Source organism: Lygodium microphyllum, chromosome 4 (assembly GCF_053477565.2).
Source record: "Lygodium microphyllum isolate KBCC chromosome 4, Lygodium_microphyllum_v1.1.10, whole genome shotgun sequence".
Taxonomy (NCBI): Eukaryota; Viridiplantae; Streptophyta; class Polypodiopsida; order Schizaeales; family Lygodiaceae; genus Lygodium; species Lygodium microphyllum.
The window spans coordinates 113,620,613-113,648,473 of record NC_141138.1 but is presented as its reverse complement, the minus strand read 5'-3'; the positions used below and the strand labels follow the sequence as shown (position 1 = coordinate 113,648,473).

The following is a 27,861-nucleotide window of genomic DNA, read 5'->3' as shown; positions in this document are numbered from 1 at the left end:
GGCCAAAATCGTCTGACTGCACGTGCAACATGATCTATAAATTTTATTTCCTTGTGTATTTTTCCCCGCGTTGGAAAGGGAAATGAAGTGTAAAGCTTATCCCTCCCTCCATCTCCTTACTAGGTACTACAACAACCATGATGGTATAATACTCTCCTCCTCTCGTGAAACGGAGCCATCACGCGGTCATCTTTCTTTTAGGTTCCTTCCGATTGCAGTTTCACGGTTGTCAGCAGGCCTCCTGTAGCCGGCCACAGCTCTCTGCCCCTGGGGCGTTTGCTCGCTCGTCTAGGCAGACAGTTTGACATGTCAGGATCGCCACGGTAAATTTATCTCCTGCCATCGTCTTCTGGTTTCACAGGCTGTTCTTTACAAAGCGTTGGTCAAGAGAATCCCTACCAGGAGATTCTCTTTGCTATCAAGGATTCGGCTTGACTTTTGTGTGAATGGAGTCTCTTGCCATCGGCTTCTTGTTTCAGAGGCTGTTCTTTACAAGCGTTCGACAAAAGGATCCTTACCAAGAGATTGTCTTTCCTATCAAGGATTCGGCCTGACATTTGTGGGAATAGAGCACACGGCGTATATTCTCAAGTCACAGTTCCGTAAGTGCCTTGTGAAATCGGAAGATGAAGGCTGCACTCACGGTATCAAAATATCGGTATGACATTACGCTTTTTGCCAATTGATGATCATGGCTACATTATAGAGCAGTTGAACAGCCTCCTTCGACGAATTCTCATAGACGTCCGCCATTGATTTAGTTACCGCATGCTAGGATCAGACATTTAACACATTTAATCAGTTTTCGACATTTCCAAGTTGAAAAGGGGGACCAGATGACCACTTAATCATGGGTGTACATACACAGGTCCTCGAACGTAACATGGACCGTCCTTGCAACAAGGAGTCACCGTTTGGGGCCTTCCTTTCTTCACTGCACTCAGCCAAGGATGCCATACTTCCAGCAGTTTCCTTCCCCTCATTTGGGAGGGCAAATGTGGATTGGAATACTGATGTTAAGGTGATTGATTCGCACATTAGTCAAAGGGAGGAAAGGGTTGCATGCTGTCGCACGGAAAATAATGTGTCACAATTTTCAAACCACCTTTTCCAAGGTGCTTCAGACAGCAACAGGACAGTCATGTGCAAGGAGTCTCAATGTTGCAGTGTTGAAGCCTCAAAGTGTCCACAGCACAATCAACCCTCAGTTCCTTGTGAAAGTCTTTCATTTGGGATTCTTCTTAACCAGGAAGATGGGAAGCTTAATCATTTCAATAGTCTTTCAAACAACAGTTTCAAAGGTTTTCCAGTGCAATGTGTATTGCCGAAACATTTTACTGGCCTTTCACTGCAGAATCTGTCTCATTTTGTCCCATCTTCTTGTGTTATGCTCAAATCAGCTTGTGTCACTGAAAAAGATAGAAGTATATGCTGTACAGACCCTGACATGGCAGGAGAAATGCCAAAGCTTTCCATTGCATCTCTCTTTCAGTTAGCATTGGAGCAGTGCCTTCTTGCAAGCACAAATTTCTCAAAGCAAGCAAAGCAAGTGGCACCTTGGAATTTCAATTTGGTTTACACTATTAATCACTCAAGGCAAAAGATGGTAGGTTACTTGAATGAAAACCTTTGCATCAGTGTGACATTACAAAGTGTCCAAGTAGACAATTCAATACAAGAACAGGATGGCAGCAGTAAAACAAGTTTTGCAAAGTGTTTTAAGCTGGCAGATTTAGGGTTTGCTCGTGTAGGAGGGGAGCTAAACGCAGCTGATACGTCTTCTAATTCTGATAGGCCTGCTAGCAACAATGATGGCAGAGAATCACCTGGGCAGGTTGAAAATGCTCAACTTGCGGCAGGTCTTTTCCGAATGCCAATTCCAAACATTGAGAGGCTGCGCTCAACCTTGTCCACAGTCTCATTAACAGAGCTTATGGAGCTTGTTCCACAGCTAGGCAAAACATCGCAAGGCTTTCCTGACAAGAAAAAGTTGTTTTCAGTTCAAGACTTTTTCAAGTACACTGAAGCAGAAGGTATAGTGTAAATTTCCATGGTGGTTTGAAAAGAAGTTATTTTTCTTCACTTCTTTGAGATTATCTTTAACTTTCTTTGTAACTCCTTTATTATTATTATTTTGATAGTTATAATGTAATTTCTGCTTGTCTGTGAGACATGTTAAACATATTGTAAGTTCAAAGAGTGGGAAGTTACAGGGACTAAGGGGTATGACATGAAGCTCAAACTCTAGCCAAAAGAGATGGCATAGGGAAAAGGATCGTAATGTTTTACCTTGATGCCATTAAGATGGTACAGTCAGCCCCTTCGATCTACTCTGAATTTGGGATGCATGGATGCAGAGGTTTTATGGGGAGGACAATAAAAAAGACATTGTATCTCTTAGTATATTGGTGGTCAATTTTTGGCCACTGAAAGATGTAGAAGCAGATGATCTGAAATTCAGCAAGGATTTTCACATTGTAAGGAGGCTTGCTTCTATCTTCTCTCTTGACAAAGGACAGGAGGAGCCTCAACTGTCCTTCCAAGGACTGTGGCTCAAGAAACCTGCAGAGTACCAGCACCAGTAGACCCAAATCCTGGGCCTGATTCCAGTTGCCCACAGCAGAGCAGTGGACATAGCAAGTTTGCCAGAACTTTAGGGAGAAATCTGATATATAGGCCTGGCACCTGCTACCATTAGTGGGTGATTATGATGAATTGTGAAAAGGTTGAAGTCATTGCTGAATGTCAAGGTTAAAGACTATGTGTGAGGTGAGAAGTTTTGTTGGCTGCTTCTTTACTGTAGAAGAGGCTTTGCTAGAATTGTAAGACCTTTGTATGATAAGTGTGATAAGCATCGACTTGTCACAGGGGGAAAAAGTTGCATGTCAAGATCTAAGAGCAGTGGCCAGCTCCAAGGTGGCACCGATTTTTCCTGTCCTATGTCAGCTGGTTGAAACTCATGGTGTTGTTTTCAAGTAAATGTGTTAGAGCACTGTTGATCCAGAATTGCCATGCAATTGCTTATGAGAGTACGAAAGTGGAGCCAGCTGCAAAAAATATATTGTTTAATCAATAGAAGCTTTTATCATTGGAATATGCTCTTGACTATACATAAAGATTATTCAACTTGTTCCTGTTAGGATCATCAGAGTTTCAAAAGAATCTTTCAACTATGGAAAACATCTTTGAAAAACAAAGGAGGTAGGCATTATGTTTGATTTTCAAGCTGACCATCAGAAAAAAAGAATGCAGTAGTAGATGTGTTGTCAAGCAGGCCTATTAAGTCTATTTCATGCATGTTTTTGTTAGCGATGTACATTTCATGGGTGTTATATATACTGTACTCTTCCTCCATTCTTCTAGTGTTGGATCACATCCATGTGGAGAGAGGGAGTTTGGTGGTACTGCTGGTTACCATGTGCACCATTCACTTGTGTGGTTTGTACTGTACATCTTTTGTATTGAGTAATGGATTCCATTGCCCGTTTCTTGTGTTCTTTGCAATATTCTTCCTCATTCTTTGTGTTCTTGGAGTCTAATACAACAGCATCTCTTGCTTCCATTGCTGCCCCCTATTCTGACATGGTATCGGATGTCCATGTCTGTGCTGCTGTATGGTCTCAGCTTTGTGTGTTTCGTGCTGCCCATACCTGTGTTTGACTGCTGCAACCTGATCCAGTGCTGGGTGACTTCTAGTGAGACTGAGTGACCTGTTTCTGTGCCCTCTCTCATACTGGTCAAATTGTGTTTTTCTGCCCAGCACCTGCATTTGGCATCCTGTCCCTGCATTTTACTGCTGGCTTCTCTCATCTGGGCTGGATTTCAATTCCCTGAGCTGGACAAAGTTGTATTCTGCTCTGAATTGTGCGTTTTCACCCTTGGTATGCTGTGCCATGATGCGCGCTCCTCCTAGTTGATTGTTGCAGCTGACATGAATGATGGCTGCCTTGCATTTATATTTTGACTGTCATTCATGTTCACGATGAGCTCTTTTACTCCCTTTGGATGTGTATTTTTTAATGGCTGGTTATACCTTGAGCTTTAATCTTATGCTTTAGAGTGGGTTCGTGCATATCAGCTGCCGTATCTTGTACACTATATTCTGTTTATTGTTGATCCTGTCTGTACGTGCGTCATCGAACTGTGCTTGAACTTGTGAACTTTTTGTGATTGTTTGGGCTGGTTGACTGTGTGCACCCCAGGTATCTCCTCTCTCTCTGTCCTCCATCATCTTGCATATCACCACTCTTTATTCTAACTTTTCTATCTGAGTGGCTTGAGATTTCTTCAGCTAGTCTAACTTCAAATTTTTTAAGGCTTTTTTTTCGAGGTTGGAGGATGCTTGGTCCTTGGTTTGCAGTTGCAGGTTCATCTACTGCTTCAATTGTGTTTCAAGCTTTGTGGATTCATTCTGCATCTTTGGTACTCCTCGAGCCTTCTTTAGAGGATGTTGGTTTTTGGCATGGTTCTTCTAGTTCTCTTGATGGCTGCTTTTGGTAGCTTTGGTGATTCCATCTCTATGCTATCCAGATTAGATGCTGTCATGCATATCGGTGGCGATCATGCTAACCAATCAATGGTGGTGACAGTTCCAAAGAGGGTCACTGTGTTCTTTGGTGCTGGCTTGTGTTTGGTGGCTACTAGATAGATGGCTACTCCATTGACTCTTTGACTCCTTCAATTGACTCAAGTGGTGGTTATGTGTTAGGGAGAGAAGCCGACTACTCCTATGGCATGGACAGGCTAGACTAGGGGCTAGCAGGTTTGCCTTTGCGGTTTACAACCTCTATAGCGATACCTATTCTCCTCTAGTGCATGACTTGGCACGGAGTAGGGATACTTGTCTTGGAATAGTGGAGTGATGCTCCTCATGTATCCCTAGGTTAGAGAGGGATAATTGTGAGAGGTCAGCTACAACCATCCTTCCTTCTTGGATAGGGTGATAGATGATCTGATTTTACACAAGTTACAGCAAGCTTAAAATTCACAAATCTGAAATTTAAGCTTAAATAAATAATTTTGGACAATCGACACTTGATTGGCCCCAACAACTGATGCCCGTTGTGGTATTTCTTTTATCTTGTATTGCTCTAAAATGAAGTACATTGAGATGTGAACTAATCTACTTCAATCCTCAATATGAATGGTTGTCATAAATGACCAGCAGTACTAAAACTTCACGAAATATATTGTGGAAACTTTACATCTAAGCTTTTTTTTCTTATGACTCAATATCTGCTCAGGTACCAAAATCTCATCCAACTCCTCAACCTCAAGTTGAATTTCAATAGACATATCCTTTGGCACGTCACCATGAAAAGGCCTCAATAAACTGACATGAAAGGCATTGTGTATTCGCCAATGTGGAGGTAATTTCAGCTAATATGCCATATAGTCGATTTTCTCCAACACTTGGAAGGGCCCATAGTATCTCATGCTCAACTTTAGATACAACCTCTCTCTTTCTTTTATCTTTTTCAGCCTTGCATTTTCAAAAATGCAACAATACTTAATCACCTTTTGCAAATTGCAAAGCACGTCTATAGTGATCAACTGCTTTCTTTTGCTTTTTTGTGATCTTTGAAGTTATCTTTGCATAGGCTGCATCGAAGTTTTCCACATAATGATCAACCTCAAAGATCTTATTCTTAGTTCGTAAGATAAGTGGCTTCTTGCCACCCTCAACCACCTCAAATGGAGCTTTGCTAGTGAAACTATGCATTGTATTGTTATATGCAAACTCAACTAATGGCAAATAGTGCTTCCATTGTGTCTTGTAGTTTGAAACATAGCATCTCAAAAGATCCAACACTATGGATTTGGCTTCCTCAGACTGACCATGTGTATGTATGGGGTTTTAGATAAAGAAAGATAGAAGGATGATGAGAATTTCAGCATGGTACCTATATTCTCAAACAACCCCTTCCAAAATAAATTGGTCATTTGAGGGTCTCGATCATTGACGATTGACTTTGGCATACCATGATATTTAAAGATGTGCCGTAAAAACAATCGTGCCATATAATTAGCCTTCATTTTCTTTCTTATCAGAATGAAATGGACATGTTTGCTAAACTTGCAAATGATAGTCCATATCCCATCATTCCTTGTAGGTGTCCTAGGAAGCTCAAAAATAAAATCCATTGCAATGCTTTGCCAAGGTCTATCTGGAATAGGCAAGGGCTACAACAAGCCCAACATCTTTTGCCTATCATGCTTTACCTTTTAACATACGATGTATGTCCTTACAAATTGCTCTACATCATGTCTCAAAGTTGGCCAATAAAAGAAATGCTTCATTGCCTTGATTGTGGCATCAATATCTTTGTGTTTTGCATACAGAGGAGTATGACTTTGAGTGATAACTCTAGGCCTCAATTGCTTTGTGACACAGTTGTCCATGCATCATTAGAAATCCATCTCTAAGCACAAAGTGCTCGTGTCAAAAGATGACATACTAGCGAGACAGTAGGGTTGGCGGGGAGGAACACGGAGTGAACTCGGCAAACATGGAGAAGAGAAGAGGAGAAGAGAGAAGAAGCTCTGATGAATTATGGAGTGAATGTGATACAAGGAAACAAGGGTGCTGTAGCACAAGGAAGATGATGAAGACAGCCACGAACCACGAACAACAATGTCCTCTTGAAGGGGTGTGAGGGTAGTAGAGAGGCTAGAGAGAAGAGGTGCTGAATGAATCAGCCATGAGGAATGAATGAGAGTGTGGCCTATAAATAGACACAGTTAGTCTAGGATGGCACCCCTTTTTGGGGTTGCAAACCCTAAACGCAAAACGCAGAAATGCAAAAATGCAAACTACGGGTGAAGGGTTTCTTAACATCCCCTCTTAGGTCCAAAAGGGGGAACAAGATAAGAGTGAGGTGGAGATGCAATGCTTATGTAGCAGGTGCCACTTGGACAGTGTCCCTCGTGGGGAAATTGTTTACTTGCCCAAGTGCCCTAGTACATAGATGATGAAATCATGCAATGTTAAGAAGAGTGCTAGGGTTTGCACTGAGGACACACAGAGTGTACGACCACGACATAAACACAAAGACATAGACACAGACACAGAGGGCAAAACTCAAACCCTAAATGTCAAACTCAAAACTCAAACGCAAAAACTCAAACACGAAGAAGGGAGAGAGAGAACACAACTCTGAAGTGAATGAATGCTGTAAATGAATGTAAGAGTGTACAGTGTGCTCAAGGGTGGAGCAATGTCGGAGTGTGACGTCAACCGAAGACGGATCCCAAGTCAATGACCACTACTCGGAGTGTAGGAGTGCTGAATAGTGAATGGCAGCAGGCTGGTCACCAAAACGCAGTAGTCTTGTCACCAAAACGCAACGAAACGCAGCAGTGTACCACCGATTGGGGGCTGGAAACTGTGCACAGTCTGTTGTAAACAGCAGGCTGAAACAGTGTCTGAGAGTGTCAGGGCCTGCAATGCTGAAAATGCAGGCTGGCTGACCCTGAAGATGATGGACAGCAGGTTGACCAGTAGTTTGGGATAGTCTGGAGCAGTCGCCAGCACTTGAGAGCTGTCGCCTACAGCAATGGACAGGTTGAAGATGATATGACTGTAGTCGATGATGGCTAGACAGCAGATGGAGGCGGGCTGCAAGCTGGAAACTGGGCGCCAACAGCAGCAGAGGGTGTGTGGGCTGGTGTAACCTGCAAAACAAGGATGATTACTGAATGGGGGCAGCTTGTCTATGTATAGATGTGGAAGGGCGCCCCAAAATTAGGGTTTTCACTAAACTTTCTCGAACCGCTTCCCATTTTAGGGTTTCCCCTGAACTCTCTTGAACCACTCCCCGTTTTAGGGTTTTACTTTAAAAGAGCATTTTTAGTGTGTTTTGGGACTGTTTAAGAGGCTAATTAGCAAGTAATGCATATTTTAGCTCAACACCCCCTCTTAGGCCCAAAACTGAGCCGAAAGGTTAGGCCAGTCATTATGATGTTGATGTACCCCAAGGCCTCCCACCCCAAAGCAGCCAAGGCATCGGAGCGAGGATAGGGTATCGGACAAAGGGTGCACGTCGGCTGCCCAATGGCCTACCAAGCCCTACAAAGGCGGATGGAACTACATGGAATGTTTTTTTTTGGTTTGTTGAATAAGTGAAGTAAATATGATGGGATGCGGCCGATTGAGTAAAAGTGACCAAGAAGACGGGAGCAGGGAGGGTACCTCTAACACATCACAAAACAGTACAAGTTAACGCAGCCACTCAGGGTGTCGATGACGAGAAAAAATAGGTGATGAGGTATCCATGTGATAAATAAGGATGGTGGTGTGGTAACAACCACCGCCGATGGAAATAGCTTAGGATCCGCTCAAGTGGTGCTCTGCACAATGAGATGCAAAGTATGCTACATGCTGAAGAATGCTCATGCAGCAGGTGCCACTTGGACAGTGTCTCTCATGGGAAAATTGTTCACTTGCCCAAGTGCCCTAGTACAAAGATGATGAATTCATGCAATGCAAAGGGTAAGGTACAATAGAGAGGAGAAGCCGATGTCCAAGACAGTGCTGAAGCTTGTAGAATACCAAGAAAGGTAGGAACCACCTCTCAACCTAGATATAGATACCGAAGAAGGAAGAAGAGCCTGATGTCGGTCTTCATATGGTGCCGAGAACCATAAGGAATGAAAGAAGATGAAGTCGATGAAGCATCTCGCTAGAAGAGCAAGGTAGAAGTCACCGCCATGGTAGCATCGAGAGAGATGCTGCACGATTCGCCTCGGGAGGGGAAACCGCCATGCTGGAAGAAGAGCAAGCACTCCTAGAATGATGAAACCATGAAAGGAACGGTACGCATCCCCACGTCTCTAGCCCAAGTAGGACCAAGGCAATCTGCAAGTTAGCCTTACACTAAAGGACAAAACCTTGCAGAAGAGATAAGAATCTACAAACACAGAGGTTAGTGGTGAGATGCTCCAAAGCAAAAGAAAACAGAAATAAAATCTAACTCAAAGTAAATGTAATGATGTGGATGTGTGTGAGTAAGTGCAGCGGAAGTCAAAAGAATGGAAAAGCGAAGGATAATGAATCCTATGGGCCCGACTCTAAGAGTGAAAAATGATTGTTAGACTAACCTAGGATATCCGAAAGGACCTAGAGACATGCTAGTCTAAGAAGGTGGCCACCATCGCATACGTCCAGTAGCAGGGCTCTGCCAAGGAAACGCCTGACAAGGTGGGGAGGAAGATGAGATAGATGCATGAAGTGCAACGGGATCGGAACTTGCAGACCAATCGGCCAGTCCCTCAGGAGTAGTGAAAGAGATGGGCTGCTGAGGCTGCACTCGAGCCACATGTCCAGCAGCAATGACAAGTGCTGAAGGAGCAGATGAAACAAGAGCGGAAGGTGTAGTCTCACTGGATTGTGCAGTCGCAGCGGTTTGCTGAGGCTTTTTAGGCGGAAGAACTAGGCCTTGGAGCGACACTCCTCGTCCACATGGCCTGCTCTCTGGCAGTGTGTGCAAAACCGGTTTTTCTTAGGGAGTTGCTGCTAGATAGGTCTAGATTCTTTGGTTCCATTTGAGGAAGAGGAGTCACCCTTTGATTGGCTTGCCTTTACATCTTGCGAGTTCTTGCCACTGGTGGTTTTCCCTCCCGATGAAGAGACAACCAACCCCCTTTGCTTTGAATAAGGCTGGGATGAGGATTTCTTGTGGACTTGATCATGCAGCCTCGCGTAACGAAAGAATTGGCACTCAAACTCGTAGAAGGTTGGCAATCTAGGTTGGGAGATGATGTGTTGAATGAAATTGAAGTACTTTTCGGGCAACTTATTCAAGAAGAATATAACCTGATTGCCATCTGACTTTGTAGAGCCAGTAGTGGCGAACTCAGCAAGTAACCGCCTATAGACAGCCGGCTTGACTTTCAGATCATCCCCTTCCTTAAGAGAGAACTCTTGAAGCTCAAAGTCGAGATTGATGCACCAAGTATGATCACAAGCCGCATAGCAGTCGAGAAGGTGACTACGACGCTCTGACGCGAGCGGGAAGTGCTGCAATTGAGAGTGAAACTCAAGAAGCAATCCCTGCATCAGCCCAACATTGGCTGTAGCAATGCGGACTCTCCATTGACGGATGTAGTCAGGGTGAGCTAGTCGAGGGTCCGGCATAGGCTCTAAACCAATGACGAGGTTCCAAAGACCCTGAGACTCAAGCACTTGTAGCATGAAATTTGACCAAGTAGTGAAATTTGACCCGTTAAAACGTGTCTTATCCGTGAAGGCATTCTTGGCCGTTGCAACGGGAGTGGTAGTGCTCAGAGATGGATAGTGTGAAAAAGTGTAGTGGGGGTAGGATGGGGGAGTGGAATACACTTGGGAATGGGTCCCAGAGTGTCCACCAGGCATGCGGATAGTGCGCATGGTGGATCCATAGGTAGGGATGGGCTGACTAGGCATGGGCATGGTAGCCACATGAGGAATCCAAGGAGGTGGGATGAGAACACGGGGATCAAAAGATGGGAATCCCTGCGTAGGTGTAACCCAAGGAGAGTGTGAAGGCGCACCATAAGCTAAGGATGGAAACCCCTGCGTATGAGTGGTCATGAGAGATGTGAAGCTGGGGATAGTGAGGGGGATGCCCATCACAGTTGTCCCAGGAGTTATGGGTATGCTCATGTGCTGAAAGGTGAGAGGCATTGTGTTAAAGGGGGGCATTTCCTCTAACGAAGTACCATGGTGCAAAGAGGTAGAGAATGGGGTGGAGAAGGAAAAGGTGCTAGGAGCGGAGATGGAAGATCCAACCCCTAGGGTGTGTGATGCAGATGTGGAGTGTAATCCAAGGTTCTGGAAAGATGATGAGAGGTATGATATAGAAGAGGGTGGGATGGGAGGGAAGTGAGAAGTGTGTGTGATATGCTCAAATGAAACAGAAGCTGTAGATGTACTTGAATTTCGTCTGCTTTGTGAGCCCCCTCTATTGAAGTTCACATATGCAAAGCCATCCGGATCCTGTACCTCAAAAGAAGAAACAGGCGAGGGTTTTGATTCATGCAAAACAAAAGAATTGTACAAACTTGACATTGGATCTGGCTGAGATGATGAAGATGGATCGCCAGACGTTCTGAATGCCGTATGTCCTCCATGATCGAAGAGGTGGCCAGCCTCACCAACCGGTCCGGATGTGGTAGCAAAACTGGTAGGAGGGGTGTAAACATCACCATACTTGTTGCGTAGTACTCCTCAAAGTCCTCCTCTGTCATGTTAGTGAAATCTGGTGAAGGTGGAGTGTCGTCCTCCTCACTGAGTCCATCATGCCGTCTCAGGGCCTCCAATGATGGAGAAGCCTGATAAGACATCATAGGAACTGGAGAAGAAGGTGTCTGGGACATTGTGATTCGGTTACGAGTCGTATTGTTTGTCTCGTACAAAGACTAGCTCTCCACAATATCGGCAGGATACTCTTTACAAGAGCACCGGCTCGGATACCATGTTAAGAAGAGTGCTAGGGTTTGCACTGAGGAGACACAGAGTGTATGACCACGATAGAAACACAAAGACACAGACACAGACACAGAGGGCAAAACTCAAACCCTAAACGCCAAACCCAAAACTCAAAACACAAAAACTCAAACACAAACAGAAGAAGGAAGAGAGAGAACACAACTTTGAAGTGAATGAATGCTGTAAATGAATGTAAGAGTATATAGTGTGCTCAAGGGCAGAGAAATGTCGGAGTGTGACGTCCACCAAAGACGGATCCCAAGTCAATGACCACTAGTGGGAGTGTAGGAGCGCTGAATAGTGAATGGCAGCAGGCTGGTCACCAAAACGGAGCAGTCTGGAGGTTGGAAACTGGTAAACGCAGCAGTGAACCACGGATTGGGGGCTTGAAACTGTGCACAGTCTGCTGTAAACAGCAGGTTGAAACAGTGTCTGAGAGTGTCAGGGCTTGCAATGCCGAAAATGCAGGCTGGCTGACCCTGGAGATGATGGACAGCAGGCTGGACAGCAGTCTGGGACAGTCTGGAGTAGTTGCCAGCAGCTGAGAGCTGTCGCCTACAGCAATGGACAGGCTGAAGATGATGTGGCTGCAGTCGATGATGGCTGGACAGCAGATGGAGGCGGGCTGCAGGTAGGAAACTGGGCGCCAATAGCAACAGAGGGTATGTGGGATGGTATAATGCAAAACAAGAATGATTGCTGAATGGGGGTAGCCTGTCTATTTATAGATGTGGAAGGGCGCCCCAAAAATTAGGGTTTTCACTAAACTTTCTCGAACCACTTCCCGTTTTAGGGTTCCCGCTAAACTCTCTCGAACCGCTCCCCATTTTAGGGTTTTACTCTAAAAGAGCATTTTTAGTGTGTTTTGGGACTGTTTAAGAGGCTAATCAACAAGTAATGCATATTTTAGCTCAACATGCAATGCATAGGAGGAATGTCGGACTTTGTGTGGTGCCGAGAACCATAAGGATATGCCCATACTCGATCTCGGGAGGTGGCTCCATGCTGACCAAGTGACCAAGGCAAGAAGATGTAGAGGACCCCTAAGATCCAAGATTTCCACCGGAAAGGGAACGTGCAGTAAAGACCAGTAGACAGAATGAACTAGAGAACCCGAAACACAACCTCGGGAGAAAAGCCACTAGCTCCGTGCATCCATGCTGGAAGGAATACGAAGGCCTCCTCACCAAGTTGTGGCTGAACCTCCGAGGTCCTGATCTAGGTGGTACCTGAAGAACTTGGATATCAGTAGAAGAGATGATTGGTCGAAGACAGCCACCCCAAGAAAGTAGAGAATGGGTGAAGAACTTCATGTGTAGTAGGTTCCCCCTCTGAGGTGGGAGGTGGAGGGGCCCCCGCTGAAGTTGAAGAAGAAGTAGATGCCCTCTCTGAGGCATCAGATGCGTCTTATTGCCTTGAGCATAGTATTCTGATAGCCGATGCAGAACAATCTTTGTGGCCTGGAAAGGAGAGGTGGCACAAGGAGTGCGTGGTGGAAGACGCATATACTCCGGAGGGGCGGGGAGCAAATTTCGAAGTCGACAGCCTTCAATGGGATGACTTGTCGCGCCGCAGTAGGAACACCTAGTAGAAGGGCAATTTGTCAAGGGAGACGCCATGGTACCGGTGTGGCAAACTAGAGAAGGGAGGGGGCAGTGACAAACCACAAGCCGCAATGTCCACTACTCAAGGGGTGGGAGGGCAGAGGAAGGGCTGGAAATGGGCTGAACCACTAGTGGTCAGGAAGAACCACTAGCAGTTAAGAGACTAAAACTAGTAGAAAAACGTAGGTGAGGAGAGAGAAAGACTAAAAACGCAGGCAAGATAGCCTGGAGGAGAGAGAAAGACAAAATGCAGGCAGTAGGATTGTGATGATGTGGCAGGCTGTACGGCAACAGGTCTGCACAGGAACAACAGTCGCCTGATTGGAATTAGCTCCAAACTGCGTGAAGAGGGATGGAAATCAGGCGCCAACTGATGGAGACAGCAATGGATAGCTTCGATTGAGATGTCCTTTGCGAATGGGGTGTGGGCAGCAAGCTGAAACACCTGAAATCTGCAAAAACGAGATTTTGACACAACGGAAGAAGAAGAGAAGTGGATGCCAAACCTGCCACCGGTCTTTGCCTTCACTGGAGTGGAGGATCTTTGCCGGTGTTTGAGCAGATCCAGCTCTGATACCATGTCAAAAGATGACGTACCAACGAGACAATAGGGTTTGCAGGGAGGAACACGGAGTGAACTCGGCAAACTTAGAGAAGAGAAGAGAAGAGAAGAGAGACGAAACTCTGATGAATGGAATGATGAAGTTCTAAATCATGGAGTGAATGTGATACAAGGGAGCAAGGGTGGCGTAGCACAAGGAAGATGATGAAGATAGCCATGAACCACGAACCGCAATGTCCTTTTGAAGGGGTGTGAGGGTAGTGGAGAGGCTGGAGAGAAGAGGTGACGGACTGAATGAATCAACCGTGAGGAATGAACGAGAGAGTGGCCTATAAATAGGTAGAGTTAGTCTAGGATGGTGCCTCTTTTTGGGGCTGCAAACCCTAAACGCAAAACACAAAAACACAAACTGGGGGTGAAGGGTTTCTCAACACTCGTGCCTTTGTCCATTGCAAAGCTGATCATAAACATTATTAAAGTCCGAATCAATAGCATAGTGTTCTTTTATGGCATCTAACTCAGTGTGAGAAACCATGTTGATAGCTGAAATTTGTGGCTTAAGTGACAGTGCATCAGCCACCACATTCTTTTTACCATCAATATGTATAATCTGAAAATGAAACATAGAGAGAAAATTTGCCTATCTCATATGCCTCTCTGATAACTTTGTTTGCATTAGAAAGTACTTCAAAGTTTGATGATATGTCTGTATTGTAAAATCAGCCCCCAACAAATAATGTTTCCACGTAGATAGTGTACGAATTACAGCCAAGAGCTCTTTCTCATAGACCTGCAAATTCTTCTTTGCACTGTGGAGAATTCGGCTCTCATAAGCCACAATGTGGCCCTCTTGCATAAGAACATTCCCAATGTTGTTACCACATGCATCACACTGAACGAGGAATGACTTCCTTAGGTCGCACAACACAAGCACAATATTTAAAGTCATATTTTCCTTTAATTTTTCAATTGTTGAAATTTCCACTGTTGTTAATCTAAATGGTACATTCTTCTTCTATAAAGCATGCAATGGAGATGTAATTTCAGTAAACCTGCGTACATACTTCCTGTAGTATAACATAAACCCAAGAAGTTGTGGATCTCATGTATATTTCTTAAAGGTAGCCATGATCATATTGCCTCAACCTTTGTAGGGTTCATGTGTATACCATCAGTTGATATAATATGGCCCAAATAGTGGATTTCATGCAAAAAAAACTCACTTTTCTTGTCATTGATAACAACCAATGCTTACAGTTCATTGAACACAATGTCCAAGTGCTTTCTATGCTTTGCCTCATTCTTTGAATAGACAATCATGTTATCAAAGAAAGTATCCACAAATCCTCTCTGTGGTCTAAAAATGCGATCCATCATTTGATTGAAAGTGGCATGAGCATTCATAAGCCCAAAAGGCATGACAAGAAGCTCATATAACCCAAAAGATGTCATGAAAGTTGTCTTAGCCACATCCTCCGATCTAATGCGTCTTTGATGATAGCCACTTTTCAAGTCTTTACGGCTAAATATAGCTACCTCTTGCAATTTATTCATAATATCATTAATATGGGGGATTGAAAACTGATTTTTTATTGTGATCTTGTAAGAGCACAATAATCAATGCATATATGCCATGAATCATCCTTTTTTTTGCACCAAAAGCACTGGAGAATAAAAAGGAGATGAGTTGGACTGAATTAGTCCTTTTTCTAATAGCTCATTCATGTGACTCATAGTCTCCATCTATTGAGCTTTGACTTTGTAGGGTGGCTTATTAGGTGGGTTACTTCTAGGGATAAGATGTATGCCATGATCTTCAAGCCATTTAGGCAGTAGTTGCCGTGGAAGTGACTAAAGGAAGTAATCAATCTACATTTTCAAAAATGACATGTGATCCTTCTCTAACTTAGAGATATTCCCAACCTGCTTACTATCATCTTTATCCTTAGTAAAAACCAAGTATGCTAAAATATGAATTTCATTACTTTAGAAATGGTAGCTGCAGATACAATAGGGATAAATTCCCCCTTTAACATTACATCAAGTGTGAGTGTCTTTCTCTTATGCTGAATAGTGATCTCTTATGCATGGGAATCAATCAATGCATGCATACAAGGACACCATGGTATTCCAAGCAATATATCACAACCCTCAACTGGAGTAATTAAAAACTCTTCATTGTCCACATATCCTTTTATATGCGAATGAAGCTTTTCAATGAGCGGTGTGATAGGCTCTGTATGGCCTTTACATGCCATTCCAACTTTCCCGATGGGTCCCATCTCATTCTCTCCGATGCCTAGATGGGTTGCCATGTCTACAGAGATGAAGTTGGCTCGTGCACCATTATCAAAGGATATCAATGTATTCTAATTTTTGGTTTTGCCCCATGCTTTACATAACTCAACATCATCTTTATTGGGTTGATCACTAATGAAACCTTAGCCTTCCTTCTCGGATAGGGTGGTTTAACCTGATTAAGCACTTAATTACATCAATTAGCAAATGAACATAAACTGAAATGCTCTTCAAATGTTACTATGCAAGATTAAAGCATCTCAAAATTTCACTTCCCCGTGACAACTAATAACATCGGGCACCAATTCCACTAAGATTTTGGGCTTCTTTCCTAGGATCTCCTTGATTTTTTGATTTTTCAGTTTGCTACCTATTGGAAGAGTCCTTTGCAATACGATCCTCCTGCAAACAAATGAAGCATTTGTTTGCAAACATCAATTCCCTATGCTGTGCCAATGATTTCTAGCCCTTGCTTTGTTGTTTTGGTCTCTTTTCAAGTTGATTTTCAGATCAACCCTTTTTTTTAGCCTTAAACAACTTTTTGTTTGGCTTCTTCCCACTCTCTTGGAAACCCAAATCCTTCCCATGCAGCAAAGCATCGGTTGTAGCAGCAGTCTCTATGATCTGAGACATGTCACGAGGACGTGAAAATTTGATGCTTTGCTTATGTTTAATTGACATTTGATTAAAGGATTAATCAAATGTACAATTAAAAGATGCACATGTGTTGCACATGTGAGGTGCAAGCTACTTTTTCACAGTTGAAGGCCGAAGGACCCTGCGAAAAAGATAGGTGTTAAAGGCAAAAGTTGTAACAAGCTACACTTGTTAGATTCTAGGTGAATTTTGGTGTCAGTTTGCCCCTAGGACCATTAATTGGCCATTAAGTGTCAGTGGTGACACTAGGGACTAGGCATTAATTAATGGATTAATGCTTGTCCAAGGGTCAATTAATGCATGGGACCACTTTGGGTTGCAAATGGCCTAGCCAATTAATTTTTGGATGGGCAAGGTCAATTTTTTGGGAATGGATTAAGGGCTGAATTAATTTTCAGAATTAATTAATTCTGAAAATTAATTAATTGGCTGGAAATTGCTGAAAATGGATTAAGAAAGCTGCCACTTGGCAAAACTTTCCCATGCAAGTGGGGGAAAGGCTAAATAGGGCTGAAGGGAGAGGGAAATCTCATTTTTTTGTTTTGGAGCTGTTGGACTGTTGCTGCCAGCTTTTGGGGCCATTTCCCAGCCATTGGAGACCATTTTGGTGATGGAGATTGCATATTCTTGACCTTGGGAAGCTGGCAATTGCGGCTGATGCACTTTCTCTTGAAGATCACAGTCTTTGATGCTCCTGTTGTTGTTGGTGCATCCGTTTGGGGCTGGTACAGTAGGGTTGCTGCTGATTTTGATCAGTTCTTTGCGACAAATCTCAGAATTTTCTCTCTCTACAGCATTCTCTCATCTCCTTCAGCCTATGCTTAGCCATTCTCAGCAATTCTCAGCCATTCGGAGATCTCAGCCATTTTTGGTGGGCTGATCTGTAATTTCTGCAGTAAACCCTAATTTACAGCAGAAACTAGGGTTTGGCAACCACCTTGGGATCCGTGCAAGAGATTGAAGGCTCAAGGGACTGAAATCAATAGCTGATAATTGAAGATTATCAAGGGATTTTAGGAGCCAGCCCATCCCAAATTAATTTGGGGCAGCATTTGGCCAGCCAAGGGTCAAATTGGAGAAGTCCTGGGTGAATCAAGGGGCAAATGACCCAAAAGGCTTGTTGGTCATTTATGATAGCAAGAGCAATTGGTTAGCAGGAGGAGATTGAAGAATCTCGAGTTGTACTCCTTCCAATTGAATGAAAGCTAAAGAAATATCGCAAGGGGCGTCAATTTTGGGGCCAACAGGGTGTCTACTGTCCGAGAATGTTATGGTAAAGTGTGTATTTCATTTTATGTGCATTTATTTATTGCTGTAATTAACTCTTAAATTAGGTTATCACCACCCATTCCCAGAAGGAAGGCTGGTTTCAGACATGCGAGACAAGGTGCATTTTATGCAAAAATTCCGATTGCTTTGGGCAACCCATATATATATTTTTCCACTTGCTCATGAAGGGGTATGGGGCGATAAGAAGGGATGGGTAGCAATGCATCCCAAAACTTCTTATTGTATTGCTACAAATTCTTAGAGTCCTTAGAATTCAGCTTATTCCAAGTTGTCATGATGTCCATCGCAAAGGTACTTGTCAACCAATTCGATGCAAACGTTTGTTTGAATTGTATCCACGTTGATGGAGCTCGACCTTGCTTTAAAAGAGTGGACCGCCACTGCAATGCATTCCCCTTTAAGAAAGTGATTGCCTCTGAATCTTCGAAGACTTGATGAAGTTTCCCTTTGAATAGGCTACATCAAACTATTGAATGGAAGTCAAAGCTTTCAGCCTATCTTGTGTGTTGAGCTAAAACACACTTTTCAGTTGATTAGCATTCTTAAATAGCCCCAAAACACACTTTATTAATGAAAAACCCTAAAAAAGGGAGTGGTCCAAGAGAGTTTCAATGGTCTCCTAAAAACCCTAATTTTTGGGGCATTCTTCTACGTCTATAAATAGACAGGCTGCCCCCATTCAATGATCATCCTTGTTTGCAGGTTACACCATCCCACACACCCTTTGCTGTTGTTGGCGCCCAGTTTCTAGCTTGTAGCCCGTCTCCATCTGCTGTCTAGCCATCATCGACTGCAGCCACATTATCTTCAGCCTGTCCATTGTTGTGGGCGACAACTCCCAATTGCTAGCGACTGCTTCAGACTGCAGTTCTAGCCTATCACCCATCATTGCCAGGGTCAACCAACCTGCGTTTTCAGCATTTCAAGCCTTGACACTCTTCGACATACCTTCTCTAGCTATAGCCCTGCCGTTTACAGCACCTGTGCACAATTTCCAGCTTCCGATTGGTGGTACACTACTGCGTTTACCAGTTTCCAGCCTCCAGACTAATGCGTTTTGGTGACCAACATGCTGCCATTCACTATTCAGCACTCCTACAATCCGACTGGTGGTCACAGACTTGGGTTCCGTCTCTGGTGGACGTCACACTCTGACATTGCTCTGCCCTTGAGCACACTGTACACTCTTACATTCATTTACAACATTCATTCACTTTAGAGCTTTGTTCTCTCTCTCTCTTCTTTTATTTGTGTTTGAGTTTCTGTGTTTGAGTTTTGAGTTTTGTGTTCAGGGTTTGAGTTTTGCTCTTTGTGTCTGCGGCTGTCTCTTTGTATTTCTGTCGTGGTCGTGCACTCTGTGTGTCCTTAATGTAAACCCTAGCAGTTTTCTTCACATTGTGCATCACTGAAGGACTCAAACTTCACTACTTTTCCACCCTCATCATAGTTTCTTTTGTTGCCCCTTTGGGTGTCAAGTTGTCCTATATTGGCTGCTGCAAAAATGATGCATTTGCTGAATTTACATCAAATCCAACACTAGATAGAGCATTTGCATGACTAGCACTCATTCCTTGAGCCCCATAAACATTTGGGGATCTAGATGCATTAGCAAACATGCTACTTTGTGCCCTAGGCATCAAGCCAATGTTGCCATACATAGGGTTTTGCATATTTCCAGCTATACCCAAATACATTGGGCCTTGCATACCATGCACTTGCTACTTCTTACGTGTATGTGGTCCTTATCCAACCATAGATTGAAAAATCGTGCTATCACCAAAGTATCTTGGTTGTCCCATCATAGCATGCATGCTCGATTGTCCAAAATCCATTGGATTGGCACTTTTGTGATGGCCTTGCATTTGCATTTCTTGCGCCATAGGTACCAACTGTTTTGCTTCATTAGCATCTTTGGGAGCTTCAAGTGAAGGCTTTGACATTACCTTCTGTGCTTCTTGTTGTCTAGAAGTGTAGAAGATGATTTCTTCTTCTTATTCTTGCTTTTTTCAGAGCATTTAAAAATCTAGTGCATTGAGGATCCTTTGCCAATTCAGCAAAGTGATTTGCTTCTATTCTCATTCGATTCTTGAACTGGTCATCAAATTCCTCTTCACTTTATTGATCATCGGTCTCATTATGCCTCGAAGGCCCAACAACAACATTTGTGGCTTGCTGTCCATGGTCTCCTTGTCCAACTGTATAAAGACATATTGCTGTAATTTCTCAGCTGAAAGCAAAAATCATCACTAGCACAAAGCTTCGACTTGCAATTAAGTACCTTAGGCCCACCAAATCAAGGGATTGAGTGGTGTCTTGGCAATGGAACCATGAAACCAGCCTTCCTTCTTGGATAGGGTGGTAAAACTTGATCAAGCGCTTAATTACAGCAATTAATAATTGAGCATAAACTGAAATGCACACATTACCTTAACAATCTTGAACAATAGACATGTTGTTGGCCCCAAAGTTGGCACCCCTTTTGGTATTTTTTAAACTTCAATTGCCAATGGATCAATTACAAGCCAAGATTCTATGATCTCCTTGGTATAGAAACAATCAACAAGCAATTTGGGCCAATTGCCTCTTTATTTTTACCCAGGACTTGTATAAACAGAACCACCAATTGGCCAAATGCTTCCCCAATTCACAATGGATGGCCTGGCATCTGACATCCCTATCAATACAACAAATTGCAAGTGTTGATTCCAGTGTACTATGCCTTATCCTGTTCGCATGGGTCTTGAGGTGGTTGCTAAACCCTAATTTTTGCAAAAATTTAGGGTTTACAGTAGAAATTCTCTTGTTGTCCACCAAAACTGGTTGTGATTTGCTGAGAATGCCGGAGAAATGCTATATCTTTTGAGAATTGACTAGACAAGGTGAGAGAAAGCCAAGATGAGAGAAAAATATGATTTTCTTTGCGAAAAAACCTTAAGATCTGCCTCTTTCCTGTTCTAGGCTGCATTTAATGCAGTCGCCTATTGCTAGGCACCTTCAAAATGTTGTCACCTGATCAACAATGTTGTTGCCAGTCCTTTGGAAGATGTCTCCCTACTGAGGCCCCTATATGGCTGTCTTTTGCAGCAAATTGTTGTTGTCTGATCCCTCTCTCCCAGGCTGTAAATTAACTAAATGCTTGAGACCCAACCCCCAAAAACTTTTTTTCAGTTTGCATAGGCATTTTTGGCAAGTGGCAGCCTTCTAAACCCATTTTTCAGCATTATCCAACCATTTAATCAATTTTCAGAATTAAATAATCCTGAAAATTAACTTCAGTCATTTTGATCCTGCCCAAAATTAAACGTGCCCATCCATAATTAAATTGGCTAGGCCATTTGCAACTTGGAGTGGTCCCCAATCTTTGTTGATCCTTAGATTGGCATTAATTAATCAATTAATGCTAGTCTCTAGTGTCACCTTTGACATTTATTGGCCAAACAATTGTCCTAGGGTCAAAATTGACACCATCTGACCCCCAAAGCCTAGTTGGTATAAATTATCATAACTTTTGCCTTTGACACCCATTGTGCCCTTGAGGTCCTTGGCTTGTTACCATAAAATAAACTACCATGTGCATCACATGTGCTAAACAACCTTGCAAATTTGATTAATAATTTAATTAAATGTTATTGGAAAGATTAAAGCATCTCAAAATTTCACATCCCTGTGATATCTACCAATTGTTTGAGTCGCTCCAATGTGCACTTCATACACTATCCCATGTCAATGATCCTCCCTTGAAGGTGGGAGAGCATCAAACTTGAAGAAGTTGTCTGAATTTGGAGAATGGTGAGCTTCCGACAAAGTGATACTTCTCCACATTGTCACCTCCATTGTTCCTCATGCTAACTCCACTTGCATTGTGATGTTAGTGTACAAAGGGTCTTCGTACAAAGCATGATGTATCCATGGTTAGAAAAAGCAAAGCCTTGTAACCTGTTGTAGTTAAATTTGAGATTTGTACCAAAAAATGACTCTGAGAGCCCAAGCAAGAACCAATAGCCTTTGAATCCATGAAGTCACCTGATTGTCCTATTTGGGACAACTCTTTGCGTCGTCTTGATCTGCCTTGAACTGTCTTCATCTCAATCAAGTCACTAATAGTCTAGCTCTCCTCAATCTTGCATGCACCCCAGTGCATGAGTAGACTTGCTCTGTCGCTCCTCACAACTCGAACAAAGGAAGAGAAGAAGATGCAATTGCTGATCACTCCAAGTTGCACCTCCATGATGATCCTCCTCATGTTGCCTTCACCCCATTTCATGCAACATCGAGCATACTCGCAGCCAACTTACAAATAGCTTGACACTTCTCTTATTCATAGTTTTTTGATTAATTTATCAACTGATCATAAAAAGTGCCATATCACCAAAATTAAATACCTTTGCACGAAAAACTTATTTATCAGCCTTTGCTTTTGAGTCAATCTACTGTTATGTTTTTTAAGGCAGGATTTGTTAGCATTCTTGTGCATTTAATGCTGGTCATCTCTTCGTTGTGAGCTCCATTAGAGTATGATGGGGACATATGAGCTCAGACAGGCCCATTCATTTCAGTTTTTAGTGTTTTTCAGCTTGCTTACACTGCCAATCCAACTACTTTTTATTTTAGTTTGTTCCATTCTAGTTGCTGTGTTCACATTGAGCAGGCTGGTTTAGAATTTGAGATAGCCATTGAAGACCAAATTGTTCCTTGCAAAATTCTAGATCCTTTGGCACAAATAAAATTTCCATTTTGAATAGCTTCCAAAAATAGAAATCTCCTAAATTGTAGGAGGTGCTAAATTTAGATTCTGGAGAGCGTAATTGGATAGATTCACCAGTTCATGGTTTGTTTATTTTTATTTGATTATAAGGATTTGATTTCACTTTCTAAAACCACTCACTATATGGGCTTCTAGTCAATGTGACTGTGCGAGTGAGAAAGTCTTAGTCATCTAGGCTTTCTTGTCAATCTGACCGCCCAACTACACTTGTAAATTCTCTTGGTCATCTCGTCAATGATGACCTAAGTATAAGTTCAGGGTGTTCTGGCCATTGGCCACCCTTGGATAGAAAGATGAACATTTTACCATATTTTGAAACACTCAAGTAATATAAATTGCCTTTCAAAGTAAATGAGTATAAAATTAATTTGGATCATTGAGCCAATATGTCTTGGTAAGAGTTGATATACAAAAGGTTGGTTACAAGAAGAGCCTTTGGGATGTTGGCCATGCGTGTGTGTGGAGTCAACAGCTTTCATATGAACATCCTCTTATTGTTGTGGTGCTGGCTGCTCCATTTTTGTGTGGAGAAGCATTGTGAGGCCATTGTTGTGGTGCTGGATGCTTCATTCTTGTGTGGAGAAGCATTGTGAGGCCATGATAACTTAGTGTAGAGAAGGATAAGGAGTTAAGCAAGAGCCTACAACACAATCTTCCTGCCTTTTCTCTGGGCTCTACCCATGTGGGCATCTTCCAAAGGCTAGCTGCCTATTGGGACTGCCCTTTAGGGCACTACCCTTAGTGCATCAAAAAGCCATCCTCCAGCTTTTGCACCACTGTGTGTGGCTCATCCTAGATGTCCAAGGATGTAATAAAGTTTTTATACAGTAGAAGTGCACAATGTAAATTTTTCTTCTGGAAGCAAAAGAGTTGGTTATGGGGCATATTACTTCAAGTAGCTGCAATATATGTTAAGCCTTGTGTGGTCATAGATGGCGAGTTGCAAAACTTGAGGTGGATCTGAAAGTACAAAGATACACTTATGAAAAGTGTAATGCAGCACAAAAGCTTAACTACCAAAGAGAAGAGACTATGAAAGTCGATCATCTTTGCAATGGCCTACCAGCTGCAGATATATGTGCTTTTTTGTAGTCAACTCCTGCTGAACAATGTTTTTGCCCTAGCTTTACGTGAACTCCTGCTGCAGATATACATGATTTTTTGTAGTTAACTCCTGCTGGATAATGTTTTTGCCCTAGTTCTATGTCCAGTTTTCTCTCTGCAGACCTGCCATCTAATCTTGCTGTTTGGTATGAAACCTCCCTTTCAGGTGATATAGAACTTTGCAGTGTGTGTCACCAGGCATCAATACACACTGCACAGACTCTGCATATGTTGAGCATGTAGGAGATGGAAAGGCAAAATACACTTGTCCTTGCACAAAACATGACTGGGAATAAGGCAAGTCAATGTGTTTTCAAAGCATTGATAGTTGATGAATACCACGAGGTTAACTGAAGCTGCTTTACTGCACGTGAAGAAAGGAGTGTCCCTTGATCCAGTCTAAAAGAAAAGCGTCTCTTGCCTGCTCATAAGTAGGGGCCTATTTGTGTCACCTGAATAGTTGGTATGTGATCTGAAATTGTTGAAATTACCACACTTTTGCTCTTACCTTTAATCCTAGTAAAGAAGAAGGTGGATGCCCTTGAACCATCTAAGAATCCAAGAAAGTAAGTACATCTATGAAACAGAAGAGATAAAGCATACTGCCTGTGTTCCAAAGATGATAATAATCCAGATTGCTTGTGCAAGATCTTGTTTTCCTTCCTGCTGGAGAATGTAATATTCCACTATAGACTACAAAGCATCATAGGCAGCCATTCAATATAATGGAATGCGTGTTGTAGCTCATATGTAGTGACTGCAAAGGTCTGGGAATGAGAATCTAATCTGGACAAGCTGTGCACCTAACTGCTGATGCTTATGTAGGCCATTTCTTTTTTTTGGTAGCATATTGCTGAGTTAATGACGACTTTTGTTTTAGGGGTAGGTAGTACATGATGTACTAAGCAAAAAATTAAGTAATGCCAGCAGTCAAACCATGATGGCTCAAGCATTTCATGCTGATGGTAAATCTTTTTTTAGAGAATATGCTCCAGTTGGAAGTCTTGTGTGCCCTTTCCTTTCCTATGGGTTTGTAATCTATTACATGCAATAGGGAAGGATTGACCATTTCTTGACCATTTCTTATTCTATACAAGACATTTTAGTAGTACAATGGATTTGTATTTTCTTGATCCCAATTGAGTATCAGCTCTCCATGAATATGGCTCATAACTTCAGGATGTTTTGTATGATTACAGGGAGGCGGTTTTTTGAAGAACTTGACAGAGACAATGATGGACAAGTGACACTTGAAGATCTTGAAGTTGCAATGCGTAAAAGGAGGTTGCCACAGCAATATGCTCGTGACTTTTTACGTCAAACAAGGAAACATTGGTTTGCAAAATCTTTTGGATGGAATGAGTTTCTTGCATTGATGGAGCAGAAAGAACCAATGATGCTTCGTGCTTATAATTCATTGAGTCTAAGTAAGTCTGGTACACTACAAAAAAGCCAGGTTTTAACCTCCCTTAGAAGTGCTGGGCTACCTGCAACAGAAGAGAATGTTGCAGCCATGATGCGCTGTCTTGATGCTGACACGACAGGCTCTATTGCCTATGGACAATTTCGGAACCTGATGCTGTTATTGCCACCTGAGCGGCTTGGAGATGATCCAAGGTATGACAGAGTCTTAAATCTATGGGAGTGCTGGTACAGCTTGCATGGTAGTGCTAGCATATTTTTTAGTACCCTCAATGCACTGAATCAAAGCCATTATGGTATTGCTTAGATTGATTTTGTAGTTAGAAACTGTATGTTTTTGTGCAGCACATATTAGCAGTGACAAAAAACGTATATGTGCATGTGTGTATACTTACATAAATGCATGTGTACTTGTACGAGTCTGTATGCATGTGTGTCAAGGTCACATACATACAACATCCACATGAGGTTGTTAGCTAACTAATGATTGCAAAGGTGCCCAGTTGGGGCCCTGGAATAGCCTATTTAGGGGTACAAGTGTGCCCTACAATAACCTATCTAGGGGTCCAAGTGTGCTCTAGTTTTACTCAAAAGGAGACTGGGATCCTGCAGAGAGCACACGCCTGGGGACTGCCAGATTTGAGCAGAGAAGTGCAGGCCTGAAGCAGCTGGAGATGGGTCAGTTCTTTGTCCAGAGGTTTGCAGCATAGGGCCAGAAAAAAGGTAGAGAAGCTCTTGGGTCATTAGCGACCAGGTATTGATGGATTTCTTAGGCTAGGGTCGTTGAAGAGTCCTATAAAAGGAGTTAGGTACTCATTTAAAAAGCACTGATGAGGTCATTTGGTAAGAGATCTTCTGTGATCACCATACTTGGATTCTAGACTTGTAGGCCATCATGTTGACATATCAAGACGGTGTGGGTTGTGGCCATTATGTCACTGGTCCCCAAGCCGGCTTTATGGCTGTGTGATGAGTAACACTCCACATTTCACACTCAGGAAACTATGGTGCAGATTGGATTAGGTGGGCATTTCATTGAGTTGAACAAGTCCTTGTGGGATGTGCTGGTTCTTCATGCTAAACAGGAGGATGGCACAATGTCCTTTTGCATAGATTACAAAGGCCTCAATAAGCAAACCATCAAGACTAAATATCAAGTTCCTTTACTGTTATCTTGTGTACAACAGCTAAAGTTCATTCCAGAGTTGCTCACAATTATCTTCCTTTTCAGCTTTCATCTCTTCAACATCAAATCTCTCAAGTTTTCATTTCTTCCATTGTTTTTTAGAAAACTAACTGTGGAACTATATTTTCTCATTTGAAGCATTTGTACTACTTCTTTTCCATTGTGGATCATGACAGAAGCCATACCAATGTATTGCTCAACAATTTGAAGGAAGGCCGACTTTCTCTCTCTCTCTTGCTCTCCAGTTTGTAAAGAGCTAGTTGATATTGTTGTACAATAAGGATACATATGTGAGCGTATATGCATTTGTACATTTTGCATGATTTGCGGGAGTGAGTAAAATACTTCTCTGCACTCTCAGGTTATGCATCTATGGTCAGCCCTAAGAGAGTTGGGTTGAGAGCAAAAATACACTCCTTTTGGGGCACTGTCAATTTGTCTCCATCTCTTCTATATATTTGTGGCTATAGTTATCTTTGAATAATCTTCAGCCCTCTTTCATTCTTTGAATTTTGTTGAAATATTAGTTAGAGAAATAAGCTTATATTCTAATTGTTAAGCATGCAATGTTATATGAGGCACTTACATTGGGCTGTTTAAATATTTTCTTCTAGGCTGCCACACAAGAAGGTAGGTTTGACGCCATATGGTGCAAAGGCAAGTTAAACTATGTATTTAAGGCTCCTAAAAGACAAAAAGAACAACAGTGTGAGCATCAATAAATTCAGTACCTTCCACGTGTGTACAACCTTAGGCAATGAGGCAAGCTTTATACAAGCCCATGATATGGTCAAGACTGTATTTCTTTTATCCACTTGCATGATATGACTGCTCGACTAGTTGGAAGCAAAATAAGAGTCCAAAGCATGTTGCCTTTGAGAGCATCTGGCTCTTCAACTATAGCTTGTTCCCATTGTCGTGCCTTGGAGTCATGGAGGGTGACCTCCATTTAAGGAGTTTCATCACGAGTTGGACCCTTGGATTGTATGCTAAGGTCCTCATTGTCAAATTGTGTGCCGTGGATGGCAAACACATGGGCATAGGTTTCATGGATGTTATAGAGCCATAGTGGTGGGGTAGAAGCAAGGTCATCATTGTTGGAGCTAAGAAGATGGCGAGAGTATTTGAAGCCAGTGAAGAGAGAATGAATGAGGGGTCCAGAGATGAGCCGATTGACTCAATGTGCAACATGGCAGCCATTGCGGAGTACATTGAAGAGAGCAAACATTGGTATGTGTCTCGGAGTTGTAGATGGTAAGGCGGAGACTTTTGTGTATGAATAGAGGTTGTGAGGCGGCTTTTGTTTTCATATGAGGATTTAGAAGTAAGGTTAGGAGATTCCTATGAATGCTGGCTAAGAGGGGTCCAAGGAATGAGGGAGAGTGTGAACGGGCTTAACACGATAGTGTTCAGGTGTGAAGATTCATAATGTGTGGTCTTCCAAGGGTCAAATCTGAGGAGGGAATAGAATGAGGAGTTTGTGTCTCTACCCAATGACAGTGCTCT

General features: G+C 42.7%; 1 protein-coding gene across 1 annotated transcript; it reads left to right on the top strand.

Moving 5' to 3' along the window:
* Window positions 1-30: 30 nt before the first annotated feature.
* On the top strand, window positions 31-25,879 carry LOC148037489 (uncharacterized). Its single transcript, XM_087677114.1, has 3 exons — window positions 31-2,033; window positions 24,947-25,411; window positions 25,782-25,879. The coding sequence occupies exons 1-3, from the start codon at window positions 851-853 to the stop codon at window positions 25,877-25,879; spliced, it is 1,746 nt and encodes a 581-aa protein (XP_087533240.1). The 5' UTR covers window positions 31-850.
* Window positions 25,880-27,861: the final 1,982 nt, after the last annotated feature.

Excerpts from the sequence above, each read along its gene's own strand:
- LOC148037489 (XM_087677114.1), top strand. The coding sequence starts at position 851 with ATGGGTGTACATACACAGGTCCTCGAACGTAACATGGACCGTCCTTGC. Across the intron at positions 2,034-24,946 it reads CAAGTACACTGAAGCAGAAG|GGAGGCGGTTTTTTGAAGAA; the intron begins GTATAGTGTAAA and ends GTATGATTACAG. Across the intron at positions 25,412-25,781 it reads GTGCTGGTACAGCTTGCATG|AGAGCACACGCCTGGGGACT; the intron begins GTAGTGCTAGCA and ends GGGATCCTGCAG.